Source organism: Heterodontus francisci, chromosome 26 (genome assembly GCF_036365525.1).
Source record: "Heterodontus francisci isolate sHetFra1 chromosome 26, sHetFra1.hap1, whole genome shotgun sequence".
Taxonomy (NCBI): domain Eukaryota; kingdom Metazoa; phylum Chordata; class Chondrichthyes; order Heterodontiformes; family Heterodontidae; genus Heterodontus; species Heterodontus francisci.
Genome location: NC_090396.1, coordinates 60,114,269 through 60,133,633, shown reverse-complemented (window position 1 = coordinate 60,133,633; position 19,365 = coordinate 60,114,269). Strand labels below are relative to the sequence as shown.

The 19,365-nt window shown below is 43.4% G+C and overlaps 1 protein-coding gene across 1 annotated transcript in view; it reads right to left on the bottom strand.

Moving 5' to 3' along the window:
• The window catches only part of LOC137384384 (dynein axonemal heavy chain 17-like), a 1,056,876-nt gene that overhangs the window by 874,714 nt on the left and 162,797 nt on the right, over positions 1-19,365 (bottom strand). The window contains exons 12-13 of the mRNA XM_068058353.1: positions 16,047-16,312; positions 11,682-11,877 (exon numbers count right to left, since the gene is read on the bottom strand). Of these exons, the coding sequence (XP_067914454.1) occupies positions 11,682-11,877; positions 16,047-16,312 (462 nt within the window). The remainder of the gene's footprint in view (positions 1-11,681; positions 11,878-16,046; positions 16,313-19,365) is intronic.

The following is a 19,365-nucleotide window of genomic DNA, read 5'->3' as shown; positions in this document are numbered from 1 at the left end:
CTGGAGTAGCAAAAGATCTGGTGCGATGCCCAGCAAAGGGACAAGGAAGATAAGGGGGGTGATGATTATAATCAGTAGCTACTTAGTAAACGGGTATGGAAGCATATCGACAAAGGAACTCAGGTCGGTGTCTTACAGACACCCGAACCACGGTTCATGACGTCAGACAGAACAACATTGACCGGAATAGTTTGGACGAGGAAACCGCACAGTATAACAATGACGACAAGGGGAACCCACCTCCTCTGTATAACGGGCCGAGCCCCACAGCCCCGCAGATGGAGGGAAAGACTGTGGAAAAACTGGCAATGGCCTCCATAGTAAAGGAACAGAGACGGGACGGGCAAGGTAATGTAATAGATACTTGTGAGACAGGTGCCATTCACCCCGGCCAAAAAACAAATGATAGCCAAAGAGTTGCCTACCTCGCAACAGAACCATGCCAACACTGAATTTTGGGACAAGCTACAGGAACTGATAGATATCCACAACCTTCATGAAGAGGACGTTCAGGTCTTGGTTCGGTCCAAGATACCCAGGCCGCTATGGTTAGAAATGAACAACCTAGTATCTGGTGGAAGGTGGACTGGCATAGTCGGGCTAAACGCCATGGCAAGCATCAGAGGTTTAAACAACTGGTCAAAGAAGGGCTGGGAGACCCACGATCTAACTGGTCGGCAGGAATGGGAGCGATGCAAAACAAAGAGGAAGAGCCCCCTGAGTTCGCCAAAAGAATGTATACTGCCTATCATTTTTCAGGACTAAATGATTGTAACCAAGATGGCCCTGTGTTACTAAAAATGCTGAAGGAAGGACTGAGCGCGGAACACCAAATGATCCTAGAGTTAGGCATCCCGGTGGGACATAACTATAACGGAAATGGATAATAAACTTAAGAAGGGAATAAACAAAAAGGTAGCGGCTGTAACTGATTTAGCGGCAAATTGTTATGCATGTGGGAAACCGTGACACCTGGCTAGGGAGTGTAATGCAGCAAAAGGAGCCAAGGGACCCCGATGCAGTAACTGCCCAAAGTTAGGACACCGGCAGAAGGAATGTTGGGCAGAAGGAGGCAGTATGGAAGGACAAGGGCCCCGGCAAAGAGGAGGGGCGACAGGGGTCAGGCACCGCCCCCCCCACCGCCCGACGAAATCTGACATTATGGAAATGATTGTGGGAGGCCGTGGCGTAGTGGTAATGTCATTGGACTAGAAATCCAGAGCCCAGGCTAATCCTTTGGGGACATGGGTTCGAATCCCACCACGGCAGATGGTGAAGTTTGAATTCGATGAATAAATCTGGAATTAAAAAGCTAGTCTAATGGCCATGAAACCATATCGATTATTGTAAAAACCCATCTGATTCACATGTCCTTTAGGGAAGGAAATCTTACCTTCTGGCTGACTCTCAAAATGCCCTCTGAAATGGCCTAGCAAGCCATTCAATTCAAGGGCAATTATGGATGGGCAATAAATACTGGCATAGGCAAAGACACCCACAGCCCACAATAAACAAATTAAGCGGGCCTCTCAGAAATAGGTAGCCCCAGCCCCCCGGGGACGAGGAAAGTGGGGATCCTACAATGTTTGTTGACCGATTGAGGTGGCAGCATGTAAAGTAAGGAAGTGAGCGTAAGGGCAGTACAGGCAGCAGGCAGTCCACAGGAGAGGGACGAGTGGAACAAAGCAGGTGCAGTTGAAGGAAAGGACAGCATATGGAGGAGGTATGAGCGAGTGGTAGTGTCCGAGTGCATACGACAGAGCCTACTCCAACTGTATCACAGAAATCAGCACTCAGGGCACAAAGCTATGCTAGGGCGCCTTGAGCGATGCTGGTGGTGGCCAGGCATGGGACGAGGTGTTGCAAAACACTGCCAGAAGTGTGTTGTGTGTGCCCAGTATAATGAGGGGAAAGCTATAAAGATAAAATTATCCCACAGCCGGGGCCAAAAGTTCCCTGGAAACACCTCGAGGTGGACTTTCCAGGGCCACTGCCTTCTAGTAGAGGCAAGACTTATTGTCTAGTCGTGATAGATCACTTCGCAAGATGGCTTGAGGCTTTTGCGACTAAGGATTGCTCGGCCAATACACTGGTACATATATTTGCCGTGGAAATAATACCTAAGTGGGGTGTACCCTTGCAAATAGACTCCGACCAGGGAACACATTTCACAGGGAAAGTTATCAAACAGATATGTGCCTGGATGGGTATAAAACAGAAATTTCACATACCATACCATCCACAGAGTTCGGGCATGGTCGAAAGGATGAACCAAATTCTCAAGATATCATTAGCAAAGGCCATAGCTGAGACTGGCAAGGGTTGGTCAGACTTATTGCCTGGTATCGAGATGAGACTGAGGGCAACACAAAACTGGACTAGGGGACTGACACCATTTGAACTAATGACTGGACGGGCAATGCGATTGCCCAAAAGGATGTGTACTGACAGTGAGGACATAGGCCCAGTAAAGGACAGGGTCAAGAGATTTCTAAAAGAACTGTGTCAACAATAACACGGATTAAGACAGGAAGTTAGAGACAGACAGGTAATTGAGGATTTAGAACAGGATAGTCGAGGAGAGCAAGGCAAAGTACAAGTAGCAGGGGATAAAGTGATGGTCAGGGTATTACCAGCTAAACACGGACTAGCACAGAGATGGCAGGGATCGTATGAGGTCCTCCTCACCAGTGACACTTGCGCTTGCGTAGATATGAGAGGTAAAGGGAGGTGGAAACATTGGATGCATCTAAAAAGGTATAAGGAACCTAATAAGGACTAACTGGTGACGACCGGGAAATCCGCATGTGCTTGCTATCACAAAATGATCGCCTTGAGGATATTAATACTCACAATAACCCACGAAATACTCTGCGGACACCCAGAGGTTAAGCGCGCCAATACAGACATGGACGGTTCTCCGTGACTGATACACTCCGCAATAAAATATATGCCATGAAGACAAGGGTACCTGAACACAACCGAGGGGGTGCAGATATATATGGTTGCACCACAGGTACTATGACTTTCACTGGGGCCGTGGGGAGAAAATGGGAGAATGGATAGCACCAGGGTCGTTGCCAAAGAGTGCGTGGCCATTGTGTGTGTCATAAGAGCTCTTAACATCCAACAACCTGCAGATATACCAAATGGCTCAGACCTGACCTGTTCCAGTGTGACAGAGATTGGGGAGTTTATTTCGAATTATCCCACGTGGGTGGTGTGCTGAGATGAGAAACACACAAACACCATGCATATTCCAACAACCATGACACCGAGTGTCAGTACCACGAAGAAACCCCTAAATTGCCCAACGACGTGGCCAGGGTCACTGAGTGGGCTAGTCTTGAGGGGCACAGATAAAATCTTGTTTGAAAACGTGCAACATGAAATAATATTGGTGATACTGAATATAAGCCAGATAGAACTCCCATCATGGTGTGGGGATAAGACAAGGGAGTGCTACCACAAATTGTTGGATAGAGTGGTTTCCCGGGCTGGTAAAAACACCGGCACCTGAACATTGCATAACCACTACCGCTGCCGGAAACGCGGCTTGATGAATGACCTGGGGACCATTTATTGGGCAGGTAAGTCCACTTTCAATGCCTTGGACATAGCTGAGTTAAGTAGCAGAATTGACCACCTAACCTCCACACTGCAAACTTTCATGATCAAAACCAATAAGTTGGACGAGAGACTCGGAGCAACCAGAGAAGGCTTAGCCGGTACTCTACTAAAAGATATACACGTCTTAGAAAGCCATGCAAACACCATAAATGAACTCCTCCAACTGTTGGAAAATACTACCGTACAGATTGAGGGATGCCGATTAAGTACGGCTTACAAGTCGTGGATCGTAGGAGAGATACGTCACAACCTGGAACAGTTACATAATGGAGATTTGCCAGATTGGATAATAGATAAAACTTTAAAGGGTTGGATGCCCAAGAGTAGTAACTGCTCCACCTGCACGCTTCGGGGGCTTACCCAGCTACAGGACATTGTGTCACGTCACACCTCAGGTTAGTGAGGATAGTCATAGCAATACCAAGGGTACAGGGAAATGCAGGGTTACCCTTATACGATGTAGAAAATATAGGAATAATAGAAACAAGAAATTGTTGAAGTACTATCCTATACCTACTTGGGCAACTAAACGAAATAGGGTGACGAGAGGTATTTCACTGCAGGGATGTAGGGAGAGAGGAAACACTGTAGTTTGCCCACACCCTGTAGGAGTAGAGAATAAGGCTATGTATGGATTTAACACAACTTTGAATTGTACTATTGAAATTTCCAGAGCAGAACATGAGCCAACTCAAACGGCATACCATGGACAAGGAGAATACTGCGTAGCCACCAGCGAAACGTTGTTCCCCTATGGCCCTATACTCTGCCCTTCAATGGTACGAGCTTCAGTTTCAGACTAGAAGCCCCGACAACCATCAGACATGTGGCAATAACATACATGTGTCCTCCAAGAAAGGAGCAAATAAATGTGACTGACAACACCAAGAACGAATTGACAAGGTATCTGAAACACGACAGAGTATCCATTTCTCGACTACCAGAGCAACTGGTGAGATTACGGAAGGAGGCCCAAGGGGCGATAAAGCAATTTCACCAGATACATCAAGAACTACAACAGCTAGAGCACGAAGTGGAGACCAAGTTGGCAGAAAGACTGTGGTGGCAGAGACTTTGGGACTGGGGTACCAACATGGAGATATACCCTTGGATCAGGATCATATCACATGCGCTGGTGGCAGTGCAACTGGTAATCTGGGTTGGACTCATTATTGAATGTGGAGCTCGCTGTCAGCGTAGACACCAACGAGCTTTAGCTAAATCACTATCTAAGGGATTGCAGGCAGATAGGCAGGAGCTTCTGGGAAGGTACATAATATAACCTTATAAACTCATTGGTGCTTGCGAACCCAACCTACCGACTGGCCACCGGAATCCGGGGCAAGGAGCGAGACTAACCAATGGTAGTGGCTTCCTTGGGCATGGCCAAGGGACAAAGGGGGGATTGTAGGGGAAAAAATAGCTAAGGTAGATATGTAGAGTGGAAAAGTAGATGTTAGGGGAAATAGAACTGTAAACTCAGTATGATAGTGACACATAACTGTAGGCATTAAAAGGGTTGAGATCTGATTAATTTAGCACAGTTTTAATGAACCCTTTGTCTTGTCTTATAGACCTGTGATAAGCAGAATACATTGTGAGTTGGAAAAAACAGGACACTTGGAACAATATGGCATATAGGCACTGTTGCAATAGTGTATAAATATGTGAAAGAACGGCGATCATCGAGCCGTCTCTCTCGAGTGGATCGAGCGAACTGCATCCCCTGTATGCATATTAGGATTGAATAAACCTTTGCTTGTTTGTACCCTCAGCCATCTCCGTGTCGAGTGTCTTTTTATCATCCACAACATAAGAGATAGATAGAACTTATTTATCCATTCCTTTCTATGGGGTTAATTTAAAATGTGACGAGGTCACTGGTTCTGTTACCGTCAGTGTCATTCCTAGTTTGCCCATTGAGGGGATAGATTTTCTGCTAGGAAATGCCTTGGCTGGGGATAAGACATTGGCATCTCCAGTAGTTTCAGAAAGGCCAGTTGAGATTGCTGAAACTGAGGGTTTGCAAGAAGAATTTCCAGGAATATTCCCAGATTGTGTTGTGACTAGATCCCAGGCTCATAAGGTTAAACAAGATAAGAAGGACTCAGTTCTTGTGAAGGACAATTTGGGTGTTTGGTTGGCTGAAAACTTTTAAAGGATTTGGACGGGCATGTTGGTGGTAAAAGCTCCAAGGCTAACATGGTAAATTGTTTAGCAGATTGTCTTTGATTGACGCACAACAAGCAGACCCTGGCTTAAGAAGCTTGTCTCAGATGGTGTGTTCTGAGGCAGAGGCTGAAAAGGTCCCTGAATGTTATTATGTTAAGAATTTTAGTCCCTCCTTGCTACTGCAGTGAAATTTTGAGAATGGCCCATGAAATTTCAGTTGCAGGTCATTTGGATATACGGAAGACAAAGGCTGGGGTAATGATGCATTTTTACTGGCTGAAGCTGCACAGGGATGTGGTTGACTTTTGTAAGACATGTCATACATGTCAGATGATTGGGAAGCCACAGCCTTCGATTAAACCAGCTCCATTAATACAGAAACCTGCATTTAACGAACTATTTAGTCGAGTTCTTGTGTATTGTGTTGGACCCTTATCTACGACTAATTCGGGTCATAAGTATCTCCTGACCATCATGGATTTGTGCACTCGATTTCCAAAGGCAATACCCTTGAAAAAGATCACAGTGAAAGTTGTGATTGAGGGGTTGGTACAATTTTTCACTGGCTATGGGTTGCTAAAAGAAATTCAGTCTGACCAGGGGTCAAATTTCATGTTCAGTATATTTCAGGAGGTCATGGGTACTTTGGGAGTGAATTAGTTCAAGTAGTCTGCTTATCACACACAGTCAAAGATGCTTTGGAAAGATATCACCAAACCCTAAAGAGCATGATTAAGGCCTATTGTTTTGAGTATCCTCGTGATTGGGATAAAGGGATATCATTGTTGTTGTTTGCAACCAGGGACACACAAATGAGTCTACTGGTTTCAGTCCATTCGAACTGGGCATGCAGTTAGAGGTCCTCTTAAACTCATTAAGCAGAGATTTTTGGTACAGAAGAAGGAAACTACTCTCCTATACTGTGTGTCAGAGTTCCAAGGAACACTCTCAAGAACTTGCAAGATGGCCAGAGAATGTCTCAAGGTTTCTCAGCTGGTGGTGAAATCACAAGCAGATGAAACAGCTAAGGAATGTAGTTTTCACCCCGAAGAGAAGGTGCTAGTTTTACTGCCTTTGCCTAGTGAACCATTGAAAGCTAGGTTTAGTGGACCATAATGTATCAAAAGAAAACTCAGTGAGGTGAACTCTTTGGTTAATACCTCATACAGACGGAAAAGCCAAACGGTGTGTCATGTGAATATGCTGAAGTGGTAATATGATGGTGAGCACAGTCAGCCAGTAGATGAATGTAGATAGTGATACTGGTGCACATGATAAACCAGATGATGAGTCTGAGACAGTGTGTTCCCAGATTGAACCTCCTGCAGTGAAGCTGGCGAACACAGAGGTGTTGGCGGGTCTGGATGAGGTTCTATAAAACCTACCTGAGCAACAGAGGAAAGACATTGCTGACCTATAGAGGGAGTATAAGCCAGTAGGTGCAGTTAAGCCAGGTTGTACTTCTCTTGCAATTCATGAGGTTGATGTAGGGGAAGTTAAACCAGCAAAAACCCTACAGACTAAATCCCAGTAAATTGGCCAAAGTCAGAGAAAATGTTCAGTACATGTTAAATAATGATATAATCGAACCGAGTTAAAGTAGTTGGTGTTCTCCTGTTGCTTTACTACCAAAGCCAGACAGTTCTCAAAGATTCTGTAAACATTAACGAAAGGTTAATACAGTAACTAAGATGGACCCCTATCAAAACCAAGGCTAGAGAACTGTATTGATAAGGTGGGGAACTTGGCCTATGTTCGTAAGATTGATTTACTTATAGGATACTGGCAAGTCCCCTTCTCTGGCCAAGCCAAAGAAATATCTGCTTTTGTGAAACTGGATGGTCTTTTCAGTGTAAAGTCATGTTATTTGGTATGAAAAATGCAGCAGCCACAAACCAAAGATTGACCAATCAGGTAACTGCTGAATTGAGTAATTCTATTATATGCATTGATGACTTTTGGTTTACTGCGACACGTGGGAGTGATCATGTCCGACATTTAAGAACTCTATTTGACAAGCTGGTCAAAGCTAACATTGTTGTAAACCTGGCAAAGAGCGACTTCACCAAGGTTAAAGTTACTTATTTAGGACATATCGTGGGTCAAGGTCAAGTATTACCATGAGAAGCCAAGGTTCAGGCGATAATAGATTTTCCTGAACCCAAGACAAAGAAGTGTTACGATTTCTGGGTATGTGTGGGATCTACAGGAAATTTGTCCCTAATTTCAGCACAGTAGTCACCCCATTGACTCATCTATTAAAGAAGAATGTGAAGTTCAAATGGTCAGAGTCATGCCAAACAGCATTTGAGAAGTAAAAGGCCATTTTAATAAAAGAACCAGCTTTTGCAGCCCCAGATTTTAACAAACATTCAAAGAGGCTATTGACGCCAGTGACATAGAGGTAATACTGCTCCAAGATGATGATGCTGGCATGGAACAGCCCGTTAGCTACTTTCTAGGAAGCTCAATAAACATCAAAGTACTTGTCCATCGGAAAAAAAAGCTTTAAGTCTTGTACTGGCTTTACAACAGTTTCAGGTACATGTAACCAATAATGAAAGAAATGTTGTTTTATACAGATCACAATCCACTTGTGTTTCTGGAAAAGTTCAGAACAAAGAATCTCAGATTATTTCACTGCAGCTTATTGTTACAGCCATTTACCCTGAAAATTTTACATGTTGCAGGGGAAAGCAATATAATTGCTGATGCTCTGACCAGAGTTTATGAAAGGGTGTAAGAGTGAAAGAAAGCTCTCAAATGTGAAAATATTGCCTGTACAGTATACAATAAGTTATTTGTTAAAAATGTTTATATTAAGAATTTATTGTATGTTTTTGCACTGTCTGAAAGAAGACTTTAAAACAGTAAGGCATTCTTTTTCCCCAAGGAGGGAAGTGTGAATCAGTACAGCTTGTGTTTATGTTTTTGAGATGGTCCCTGATTAGGGGCTGGGGGTTTCCAGGTCAGAAGTCAAACCCAGGTTAGGCAAACAAACAGTACTGTGACTGAAAAACAAACAGTGTTTTTTAACCAAGGACATGAGACTGGGAGGTTAAGTTTCAGTTTCAAGAAAACTCTACAGTGTTAAGTCAGAAAAAAGGCTGCGTGTTTTGTTTTTCACAAGAAGCCAGTTGAAAAGCAGGGAGAGTGGTTGTTTAAAGAGACTGCAAAAGCTGCAAAGCTGGGTGTTTTAAAAATTTCCCAGAGCTGCTGAACTGAACCTGTTTTCTGAGAGCTACCCTTTGGAACATAAAGAGTTGCTACAGTTGTTTCTGGTGCCTTAATGAGTTACATAAAGCAGGACCAGTGAAGCTACACCACCAGGACTGTTGTGAGCAAGACCACAGAAGTTCCTGGTGGGTGTGCAGTTTTGGTGGACACAACGTAGGTAAGGTTCGGATTGCAGAGAAACTGCCATCAAGTGGAAGCCGGTGTTTGCATTTTGGGGAGATGGAATCTGAATATCTAATTAAAGGACTTTGGTACTGTTCAGCGCAAACTTGCAGACCTGTAAGAACCATCTTATTGCATCTGATAGTTAACGTATAAACTTTAAGGGCAGCACAGTGGCGCAGTGGTTAGCACTGCAGCCTCACAGCTCCAGCGACCCGGGTTCAATTCTGGGTACTGCCTGTGTGGAGTTTGCAAGTTCTCCCTGTGTCTGCGTGGGTTTTCTCCGGGTGTTTCCTCCCACAAGCCAAAAGACTTGCAGGTTGGTAGGTAAATTGGCCGTTATAAATTGCCCCTAGTATAGGTAGGTGGTAGGGAAATATAGGGACAGGTGGGGATGCGGTAGGAATATGGGATTAGTGTAGGATTAGTATATATATGGGTGGTAAATGGTCGGCACAGACTCAGAGGGCCGAAGGGCCTGTTTCAGTGCTGTATCTCTAAACTAAACTATATGTATCGATTGTGATTTAACTGTCAGTTCATGTTTAATTTTGTTGATTTTGGTTTGCGTGTTAAAGTAAAATTTATAAAAGTGCAATCTTGTCCATTTGGTTTTAGATTTCCTAAATTGGGGTCACTCAGTGGATTTGATTCTTTTTGTTTGTTGGTGATTGCCATAGGGATTGTAGCCCTGGATAGGCAAAGCCTTCTCCAGCACTGGTGCTCTGACATCTCGCGGTAGCTTATTCCTCGGTGGTACACCTATGCTGAGAGTATCATCTTCGTTGGCTTCCTGCTCCTCGTTCCTCACCTCAGTTTGTATCATTCTATGATTCTATGTTCTTTAAGCTACCTAAAAAGTCTTAATTTTTACCTCATTTTGCAAGTTTCTCAGGTGCAAAATATTGCAATTTACAGGGTTATATCCCTTGCATCAATGTCACCTGAAATACATTAGATGTGATATTGGCTCAGGCAATATTCAGGCATCCTTAGCAGGTTCCTTAAACAAGCATTAGGCTCCTTGCATATACTAAAGAGAGGCATAATGCCTATTTGAGGAACCCTTTATGAAAGCATCCCAGGGAACTATGGTACGTCATTTATAATTGCATTACTTACTTACGCAATATCCTGGGACTTTACAGAATGACAAATATAATGCCGGAGATGACTATTTTCAATGGTATAAAGTATTGGCAGTCAGCTTCCATAATTTAGTGACGACTTCCCACCCATTTCGGTATTTAAATTTGCCCATGAAAATCTGCCATGGGCAGTCAGAAAATTAACTTTCCAGCATAATTTCTTGCCAGAAACCCACTGGCAGTTAAAATCCAAGCAGATGTATTTCCCAAAAGTCATAGCAGATTAAAACATAGGAACATTAGGAGAGCAGTAGGCCATTCAGCCGTTTGGACCCACTCCATCATTAAATTAGTTCATGGCTGATCTGCATCTCAATTCTATTTTCTTATCTTTGCTCTGTAGCTCTTGCTACACCTATCATTCTCATAGATTGAAAGCTCCAGTTGTCCTAGCATCCACAGCCTTTTGAGGGCGATAAATCCAAATTTCTACTACATTGCAATTTACAATCTCCTGTACTCAAAGGAATATATGCCAGGTTTAGGCAATCTACCGTTTTAGCACTGGTATCATTCCAGTGAATCTGCACTGCAGACCCTCCAAGTCCAATATGTCCTTTTTAAGGTGCGGTGCCCAAAACTGAACTCGGTACTCCAAAGTTCTATACAACTGAAGCATAAATTCCTCCCCTTGGTATTCCAGTCCCCTTAAGATAAGCCTTTTTGTTTGGTGATTATGCACATCATAAATATTGTGCTGAATGGAAGACATTTGCTGTCACTGTCAACAGACTGTAAAGGTTACCTGCAGTTCGTACAGACATTAAAAGCTAAAACTGACATACAACAAATTCTAGGAAATGGAGAACCGTGATGTATTACTTAGCCAGTTTAATTTTTTCCCACTCTTTCAAAAGGTCAATGTACACTTACAATTGACAATAATAATGTGAAGGAAATTAACCAAAGCCAACACATGAAGTAAGAGGTGTAAATGGGCAATTAGGCATAGGCAACAAATGCTGGCCTGCTATGTCCATAAAAAATAAAAAAATAATGAAAAACAACATGATTTCCAAGCTCAAAGCCACTAAAAAGAATTCATCTGATATTTCTACAACAGTTGTTCATTTTTCTAGTTCTATACTTACCTTCATTTATAGAATATAATCATGAAAGAATGATACTTATTCTTGTAACCATGTGAAATAGCAACCTTGACAATATGCAGCAGGCATCAATTCACTCTGCTCCTAGATCATTAACTCATAAAAAATACAATTTTTAAAAGGTTTGTACTATGGCAGCATATTCTTAAAGAAGTTTGCTTCTTTAACACATAACACTTCAACTTTCTATTCTATTACATAATGAAAGAAAATAGGTTCTAACCTTTTTGCTAAAGCTGACACTGATGAGGTTCGTGGTTGGATTACGAACTAGAAGTGGTTGATTTAAGTTAAATCGGCAGTCTTCGTCCACTTTCATAACCCACTCTGCATATTTTTGCTCTGAGAATTTTTGAAGTAGTGACTTCATCTCCACATATTTATTTGAAACAAGTTTAGCCTCATCATCTGATGTATAACTGCTCCAAAAGAAATGAAAATTAATATAAAATGTGACTTCAAGACCGACTAAAGATGGTCTTAAACGTTATCACTCTGACCTTAAACATATTTTTAATTCGTTCGGGTATGTGGGCGTCACTGGCTAGGCCAGCATTTATTATCCATCCTAATTGCCCTTGAAAAGGTGGTGGTGAGCTGCCTTATTGAACCGCTGAAGTCCTTGGGGTGTTGGTGCACCCACAGTGCTGTTAGGAAAGGAGTTCCAGGATTTTGACCCAATGACAGTGAAGGAACGATGATATAGTTCCAAGTCAGGATGGTGTGTGGCTTGGAGGGGAACTTGCAGGTGGTGCTGTTCCCATGCATCTGCTGCCTTTGTCCTTCTAGGTGATGAAGGGCATGGGTTTGGAAGGTGCTGTCGAAGGAGCCTTGGTGAGTTGCTGCAGTACATCTTTTATATGGTACACACTGCTGCCACTGTGCATTGGAGGTGGAGAGATTGAATGTTAAAGGTAGTGGATGGGGTGCCAATCAAGCGGGCTGCTTTGTCCCGGATGGTGTCAAGCTTGAGTTTTGTCAGAGCTGCACCCATCCAGGGCAAGTGGAGAGTATTCCATCACACTCCTGACTTGTGCCTTGTAGATGGTGGACAGACATTTGGGAGACAGGGGATGATTTGCTTGCCAAAGAATTCCTAGCCTCTGACCTGCTCTTGTAGCCACAACATTTATGTGGCTGATCCAGTTCAGCTTCTAGTCAATGGTGACCCCCAGGATGTTGATAGTGGCGGATTCAGCGATGGTAATGCCATTGAATGACAAGGGGAGATGGTTGGATTCTCTCTTGTTGGAGATGGTCATTGCCTGGCACTTGTGTGGCACAAATGTTACTTGCCACTTATCAGCCCAAGCCTGGATGTTGTCCAGGTCTTGCTGCATATGAACATGGGCTGCTTCAGTATCTGAGGAATTGCGAATCATGCTGAACATTGTGCAACCGACAGTGAACATCCCCACTTCTGACGTAATGATGGAGAGAAGGTCATTGATGAAGTGGCTGAAGATGGTTGGGCCTAGGACACTACCCCGAGGAACTCCTGCAATGATGTCATGGCACTGAGAAGATTGACCTCCAACAACCACAAGCATTTTCCTTTGTGCTAGGTATGACTCCAACCAGCAGAGGTTGCTCCCCCTGATTCCCAATGACTGCAGTTTTGCTTGGGCTTCTTGATAACATCAAGGCAGCATTTGACCGTATATGGCAAGGGCAGTGACTTTCACCTCACCTCTTGAGTTCAGCTCTTTTGTCCATGTTTGGACCAAGGTTGTAATGAGGTCAGGAGCTGAGTGGCCCTGGTGAAACCCAAACTGAGCGTCAGTGAGCAGGTTATTGCTGAGCAAGTGCCACTTGATAGCACTGTAGACGACCCCTTCCATCACTTTGCTGATGATTGGGAGTAGACTGATGGGGCGATAATTAGCCAGGGCGGATTTGTCCTACTTTTTGTGCACAGGACATACTTGGGCAATTTTCCACATTGCCTGGTAGATGCCAGTGTCATAGCTGTATTGGAACAGCTTGGCTTGGGGTACGGCTAGTTCTGGAGCACAAGTCTTCAGTACTATTGTGGGAATGTTGTCAGGGCCTGTAGCTGTTGCAGTATCCAGTGCCTTCAGCTGTTTCTTGATATCACCTGGAGTGAATCCAATTGGCTGATTTGATGCTGGGGACCTCAGGAGGAGGCCGAGGTGGATCACCCACTCGAGAATGAGAATATTGAGAGTATTTGTACGTATTGGTAAAATTCTAAGTGGTGCCAAAAACATCTTCCATGACAGAATCAAGTAGAGACACCCAGTGGAGGGAGAGGGCAGTTCAAAGAAATATAAAATCACAGAATCATACAGCAGTGGGAAACCATTCAGTCCATCGTGCATAAGCCAGCTCTTTGGTAGATTTATCCAATTAGTCCCATTACCCAATTTCTTCCCCATAGCACAGTATTTTTATCCCTTTAAGGATTTATCTATTTCTCTTTTGAAAGTTTCTATTGAATCTGTTTCCACCACCCTGTCAGTGCATTTCAGATCATAACTCACTGTGTAAAAAATGTTTCCTCATGTCGTCACTGGTTCTTTTGCCAAATACCTTAAATTAGTGTCCTCTGGTTACTGACCTTTCTGCCAATGGAAACAGTTTCTCCTTATTTACTCCATCAAAACCCTTCATGCTTCTTAACACTTATTAACTTTCTCTGCTCTAAGGAGAACAATTCTAGCTTCTACAATCTATCCACAGTCCCTCATCATGGAACCATTCTATCAAATCTCCTCTGCACCCTCACTGAGGCCTGAACATCATTCCCAAAGTATGCTGCCCAGAATTGAAAACAATATAAAGTTGGGAACTAACCAGTGTTTCATAAAGGTTTAGCATAACTTCCTTGCTTTTGTATTCTATGCTTCTATTAATAAAGCCAAGGATCCCATATGCTTTTTCAATAGCTATCCCAACTTGCCTTGCCATCTTCAAAGATTTGTGGACATACATTCCCAGGACTCTTTGGCTGAAAAGTTGCCACCTTAGCACCCAATTTATTGGCACTACAAATGCCATTATGCCTCCAAATAGGCATAGCAGGCATGTAAACTTCTGGTGCATACTGCGCTGGACAGAATTTTAGTGAGGATATTAGCACACGCACCAGGAGCATCTGACAGAAGTATGCAGAGTAGGCAGAGGGTGGCATCACACAGCTTGTAATGCTGATTTGGTGACAACACTGCCATTTTGGAGCTTAATGCTCCATCTAATGTCCTCTCTTAACTTTGCACAGCAGAACGTGCATTCAGCAGCAGGAAGGACAGCCCACCAGTGCTATTTAAAGGGACGATCAACCACTTTCAAGTTGATTGATTTCTACTGGTTCTTCATGAAATTGTAGAGAGTTTGATGGCTTCGAGAGTTGTTTAAAGTTGCTAAAGTCTAAAGAGAGTGGTGTAGCATGTGCTGAAGAACTTCATCCTGACTTCAAGCATTCTGCACAAACCAGATGCTCCCAGACAAGGGTGCATCCCATTTGGACTACAGAATGACAAGGAAAATGAGCAATGGTGACAGAGCATAACAAGCTGCTGGAAGAGGAAGGAGAAGGAGAGGGCAGAAGAGATCTCAGCTGGAGGTCATTTCTGCAGGGAGTCTTTAGGAAGAAATTCTCCGACCCGAACCTCAGCAAGGAAATGTGTCATTTGCCTCTGCTTCACTAATGGCGTTGTTACTGAAATCTGTCACCTACTGCAGCCATAACTGCAGCCTTAGGTCCCACAATCTTCCAAGGTATCTGCGTTAAAGGCCGGCCTCCCGACCCGAACCTAACGGGGCCCAATGACATGTGTCGGGTTCGGGTCAGGTCGGGTTGCACTTCTGGGTCTGGCATTCAGGCTCAGGTCGGACATGCTCTATCACAGGTAAGTAGCTCCACTGTTAATTTAATTTTTGGACTAGAAAGGTGGTCTTGTTACAGTTTTTTTAAGCTTGTGCAGATCAGCAGCAAAGTGAAAAACAGAAGGTAAGTTAACTGACGGTGGGGTCGGGTCGGGCGCGGGAAAAAATGGAAGGACTCAGGCCAGGTCAGGCTCAGGTCGGATGTGGCTCTGTCGGGCTCGGGTCAAGTTTTTTTTTGCAGACCACCTTCAATCTGCGTTCATCTAATTATGACCTCATGAGCATCCCCATTTTTAATTGCTTCACTATTGATGGCCCTGCCTTCAACTGCCTAAGCCCTGAGCTCTGGAATTCCCTCCCTAAGCCTCGCCGCCTCTGAACCTCTCCTTCCTCCTTAAAACCTCTTCGACCAGGTTTTTGGTCATCTGCCCTAATATCACCTTGTGGCTCAGTGTCAAACCTTGCTTTATAACATTCCTATGAAGCATCTTTACTTTATTCTATAATGTCAAGACACTATATAAATACATGTTGTTTTTAAAAGTTAATTGACTTAGCCTCAAATAGTTTTGCAAGGAAGCTCTTTCATATAGCCAAGATTCTGAAGTGGAAAATGTTTTATTTAATTTCTAGTATAGCTTCAAGCCTGTTCTCTCATGTCCCCTTGTTCTATGCTTATCGTCCAAGTCAAATATTTGCTTCTATATATACAATTTACCACAGCAGTTTAAATACTTACGAATGATCAATGGATTTGAAGCTCTTCATTGATGCTTCCATTCTTTCATTAACTTCCTGTGCCCATTTCAATTCACCAGCTATATATGGCATATTCTTGTTGATGGTAGGAAAACCACCCCTAGCTTTAGTCGCAATCAAGTGTGCATCAAACACTGACTTGATATTATCTAAATCACTATTAACCATATCAACTAGGATTGGGTATTTCTGAAACACTTCTTTTATCAATGGGCGCTTAATGAAAAATCCAAACATGTTCAACATCTGAAACAAAAGAAGATTATAATTTATATAAAATATAATAATTTATTAAAAATAGGCATGGTAATTGAAGATCAAAAACTGTAAAAATCAAATTATCAACAAGTGTCTTACCTCTGTAACAACATCCACCTCCCCCCAACCCCCCAGAATTCCATCCATCTGTCATTCATCCATGTCATTCTCACTTCCAGACTCAACCATTCCAAAGTTTTCCTAGCATGTTTCCTATCCTCAAACATCCACAAACTTCAACTCATCCAAACATCTACCTAAAACCTATCACTTTGGCTAAACTTTTTGTCATTGCTCTTAATATCTTTTTGGTTCGGTATCCATTTTCTCCCTTACACCTGCCAGAAACATGTTAAAAATGCTATATAGATGCAATTTCTTGTTGTAGCCCATATCAATCAATATGAAACAGTTTGATAGTCGTCATGTAAAGATCTGTTCCAAATATATTCTTATGTATCATTGGCCATGGTGAAGATGAATAAAATAGTTTAATAGAAACAAAGAAACACATCTGATCATTGACAGCATCATTTTGAACAACATGAACATAAAGTGTGACTCCCCCTTGCACATGCCCTGTACAAATATTGAAGGAAACAATCAAGATGACTGCTATAAAGCTATCAAAAAAACAGCGTAGTAGTACCGTGACATTCCTTTCCAATATAGCATTTGACAGACCCATTGAAAAAAATTAGTTAACAAGGCCAGAACATGTCACCTGGCAATCACTTTGGTCACATGGTAAAGGGTGAACTAAAAGGGGAAAGAAAGCAACTTTTAAAAAATAAAAATAAATTTTTTTTCAATCTAGCAGAGTGGTTGATTAGAGTTAGTGGCCCTGAAAGTTTGAGTCCTGTGATTTATCATAAGAAGTGAAGCAGGATGGGACTTCTGCCACTCAAATGCCCCAATGTCAACTAGAAATAACAAGGTTAGCTCATTTTAATATTTCTGGGTGGTGGGATAAAGATGCGAATCCACATGTACTTTGTGCACTGTAACTGGGAGGCCTGAAGAATTCATAAGGAGGTGGTCAGAGGAAGTTGCTTTGAGGACATAGTTTCAGGATTTAAACACAGGCTGTTCTTAAACAGAAACTAACAGGTGAGCTAATGGCTCCAACACAAGTAAAGAGAAAACATAGTATTCTGATAAAAATTAGGAAGTGTGTGCGGAAAGCAAAAGATCTGCCAATACAGCAGCTGGAACGATGTGAAAGGAGGTGGCATCCCACTCAATGCAGAAAGAAGTTTAATGACGTTACTAAGTCAATGAAGATAAACATGACAGCAACAAGCTGCAATTCTTCTTTAGTTGATACTTTACAGATTATAGACATTAAACTTTGTGCTGGCTGCTGATTTGCCCAATACCTGCATGCAGCCAGCGTTAAATGTGTTGCTAAGTGGTTGCAAGCCTCAGCAGGGGACCAAATTTGTGCAATGCAAGTACCACTTAAAGTTAGCCTGCATGACTTAAATCCTGCCTGCAATGCTTAAAGAGAAGGTGCATTCTGGCTGCAGCAACCGCTGGAGATGGTAGCAGAAGTGAGTGTGAGTGCATCATGAACATAACCCTCATTCCATTGGCTGTAGAATTGGAACAGGCCCAAAAAAGGGAGCAGGTATTAACAATATGTAATTTTCGCATGCTAAACTTCGAATGGTTGCTAATTTGCACAATGCCTGCATGCAGACAACACTAAACATGCTGCTGAGTGGAGCAATTGCTGGAACTGGTTGCAGAAGGGACTATGAGCTAGAGGAATGCTGAATTACGGCGCAACAGGGTTTACAGATATCATAGTCAGATGAGTCGATCACAGACAACCCAGCCAAAAAGGGACTGAGTTGGTTGCCTCCTCTTCATCTGCAGCTGGTCACTATATAACTGGTGACAAAGGATGTGCCTGCATGATAGTAAGGTTGTGCAACATGCAGCAGACCAACACAAATCCTGACATGTGCTCTGCTGAGTACTACAGGGCTCCACCAGGGCGGTCCATGGTAGTGGAAGAGTTGTTTAAGAACCCCAATGGTTTGCTTTATCACATTTCATGTGGCAGCATGACTTTCGCTGTCTTCATGTGGCCCATGTCTGCGTGGGTCAGACTCCAGAGTCATGAGCCATGTCATCAAGGAGGGAAGAGCAGGAGAAGGAGAAGGAGGAAGAGAGGAGGTAACTAACAGATCCCCTTTGCAGCCGGGCTGTCCATGATCACGTCATCCAACAGTACACAACCCCAAATCACCATTCTTACCTTCCCTTTGTCATTGATTTCACAGCGCCCCTTTGTCCAAAATATTGAAATAAAAGCCTCCACAAAACAACTATTCTAAACCAACTTTATCAAGCAAACTATTTAATATTCCATTCCAAAGTCAACTAATCACCCTTGTGAATTTTCTTAGTAGCTGTCTTGCAGATGTCATTGTTTGGCCTAGTATTTCTACACAGTGTTACCCAATTGGCTGTAGCAAGGCTGGCGGAAGGCTGCTGACCTTCAGCTGGGGGGAGTGGGGCGTAGGGGGGCACTGCAGATGACCATGCAGCAGGCCCTCGAGCACCTCTGACCCTAGAAGACTCAGCTGCTGGCTGGGCAGCAGCAGTCTGGGCTCGCTGGCAGGGGGCAGTGGTGGATACTATCGACCTGAGAGGACAGCTAGTTCACACTCCATGGAGCCACTGCCACTATCCCAGGGCAGCACCTCAGCAATTCTAATAATCTGCTGGAGGGAAGATTGCTGGACTGCCGCAAGAACCTGCATGCCCCTTTGAGCACGGATATTCAATGCCAGAAGGACAGCCATCTGAGCATGTATGGCAACAAACTGTGCTTGCATGGCAACAAGCTGAGATTACATGACTTCAATCTGAGCTTTCACTGCAGCACTGAGACATTTGGTGGCTTCTGCCTGTGCTGCAATGGAAGCTGAGGTATCAGCCATCAGATACTGCATCATCATTGAGTCTGCAAGTGTTCTCATGGAATTGGCCACCACTTCCAAGCTCTGCGCAAAGCCCTGTGTCAAGCG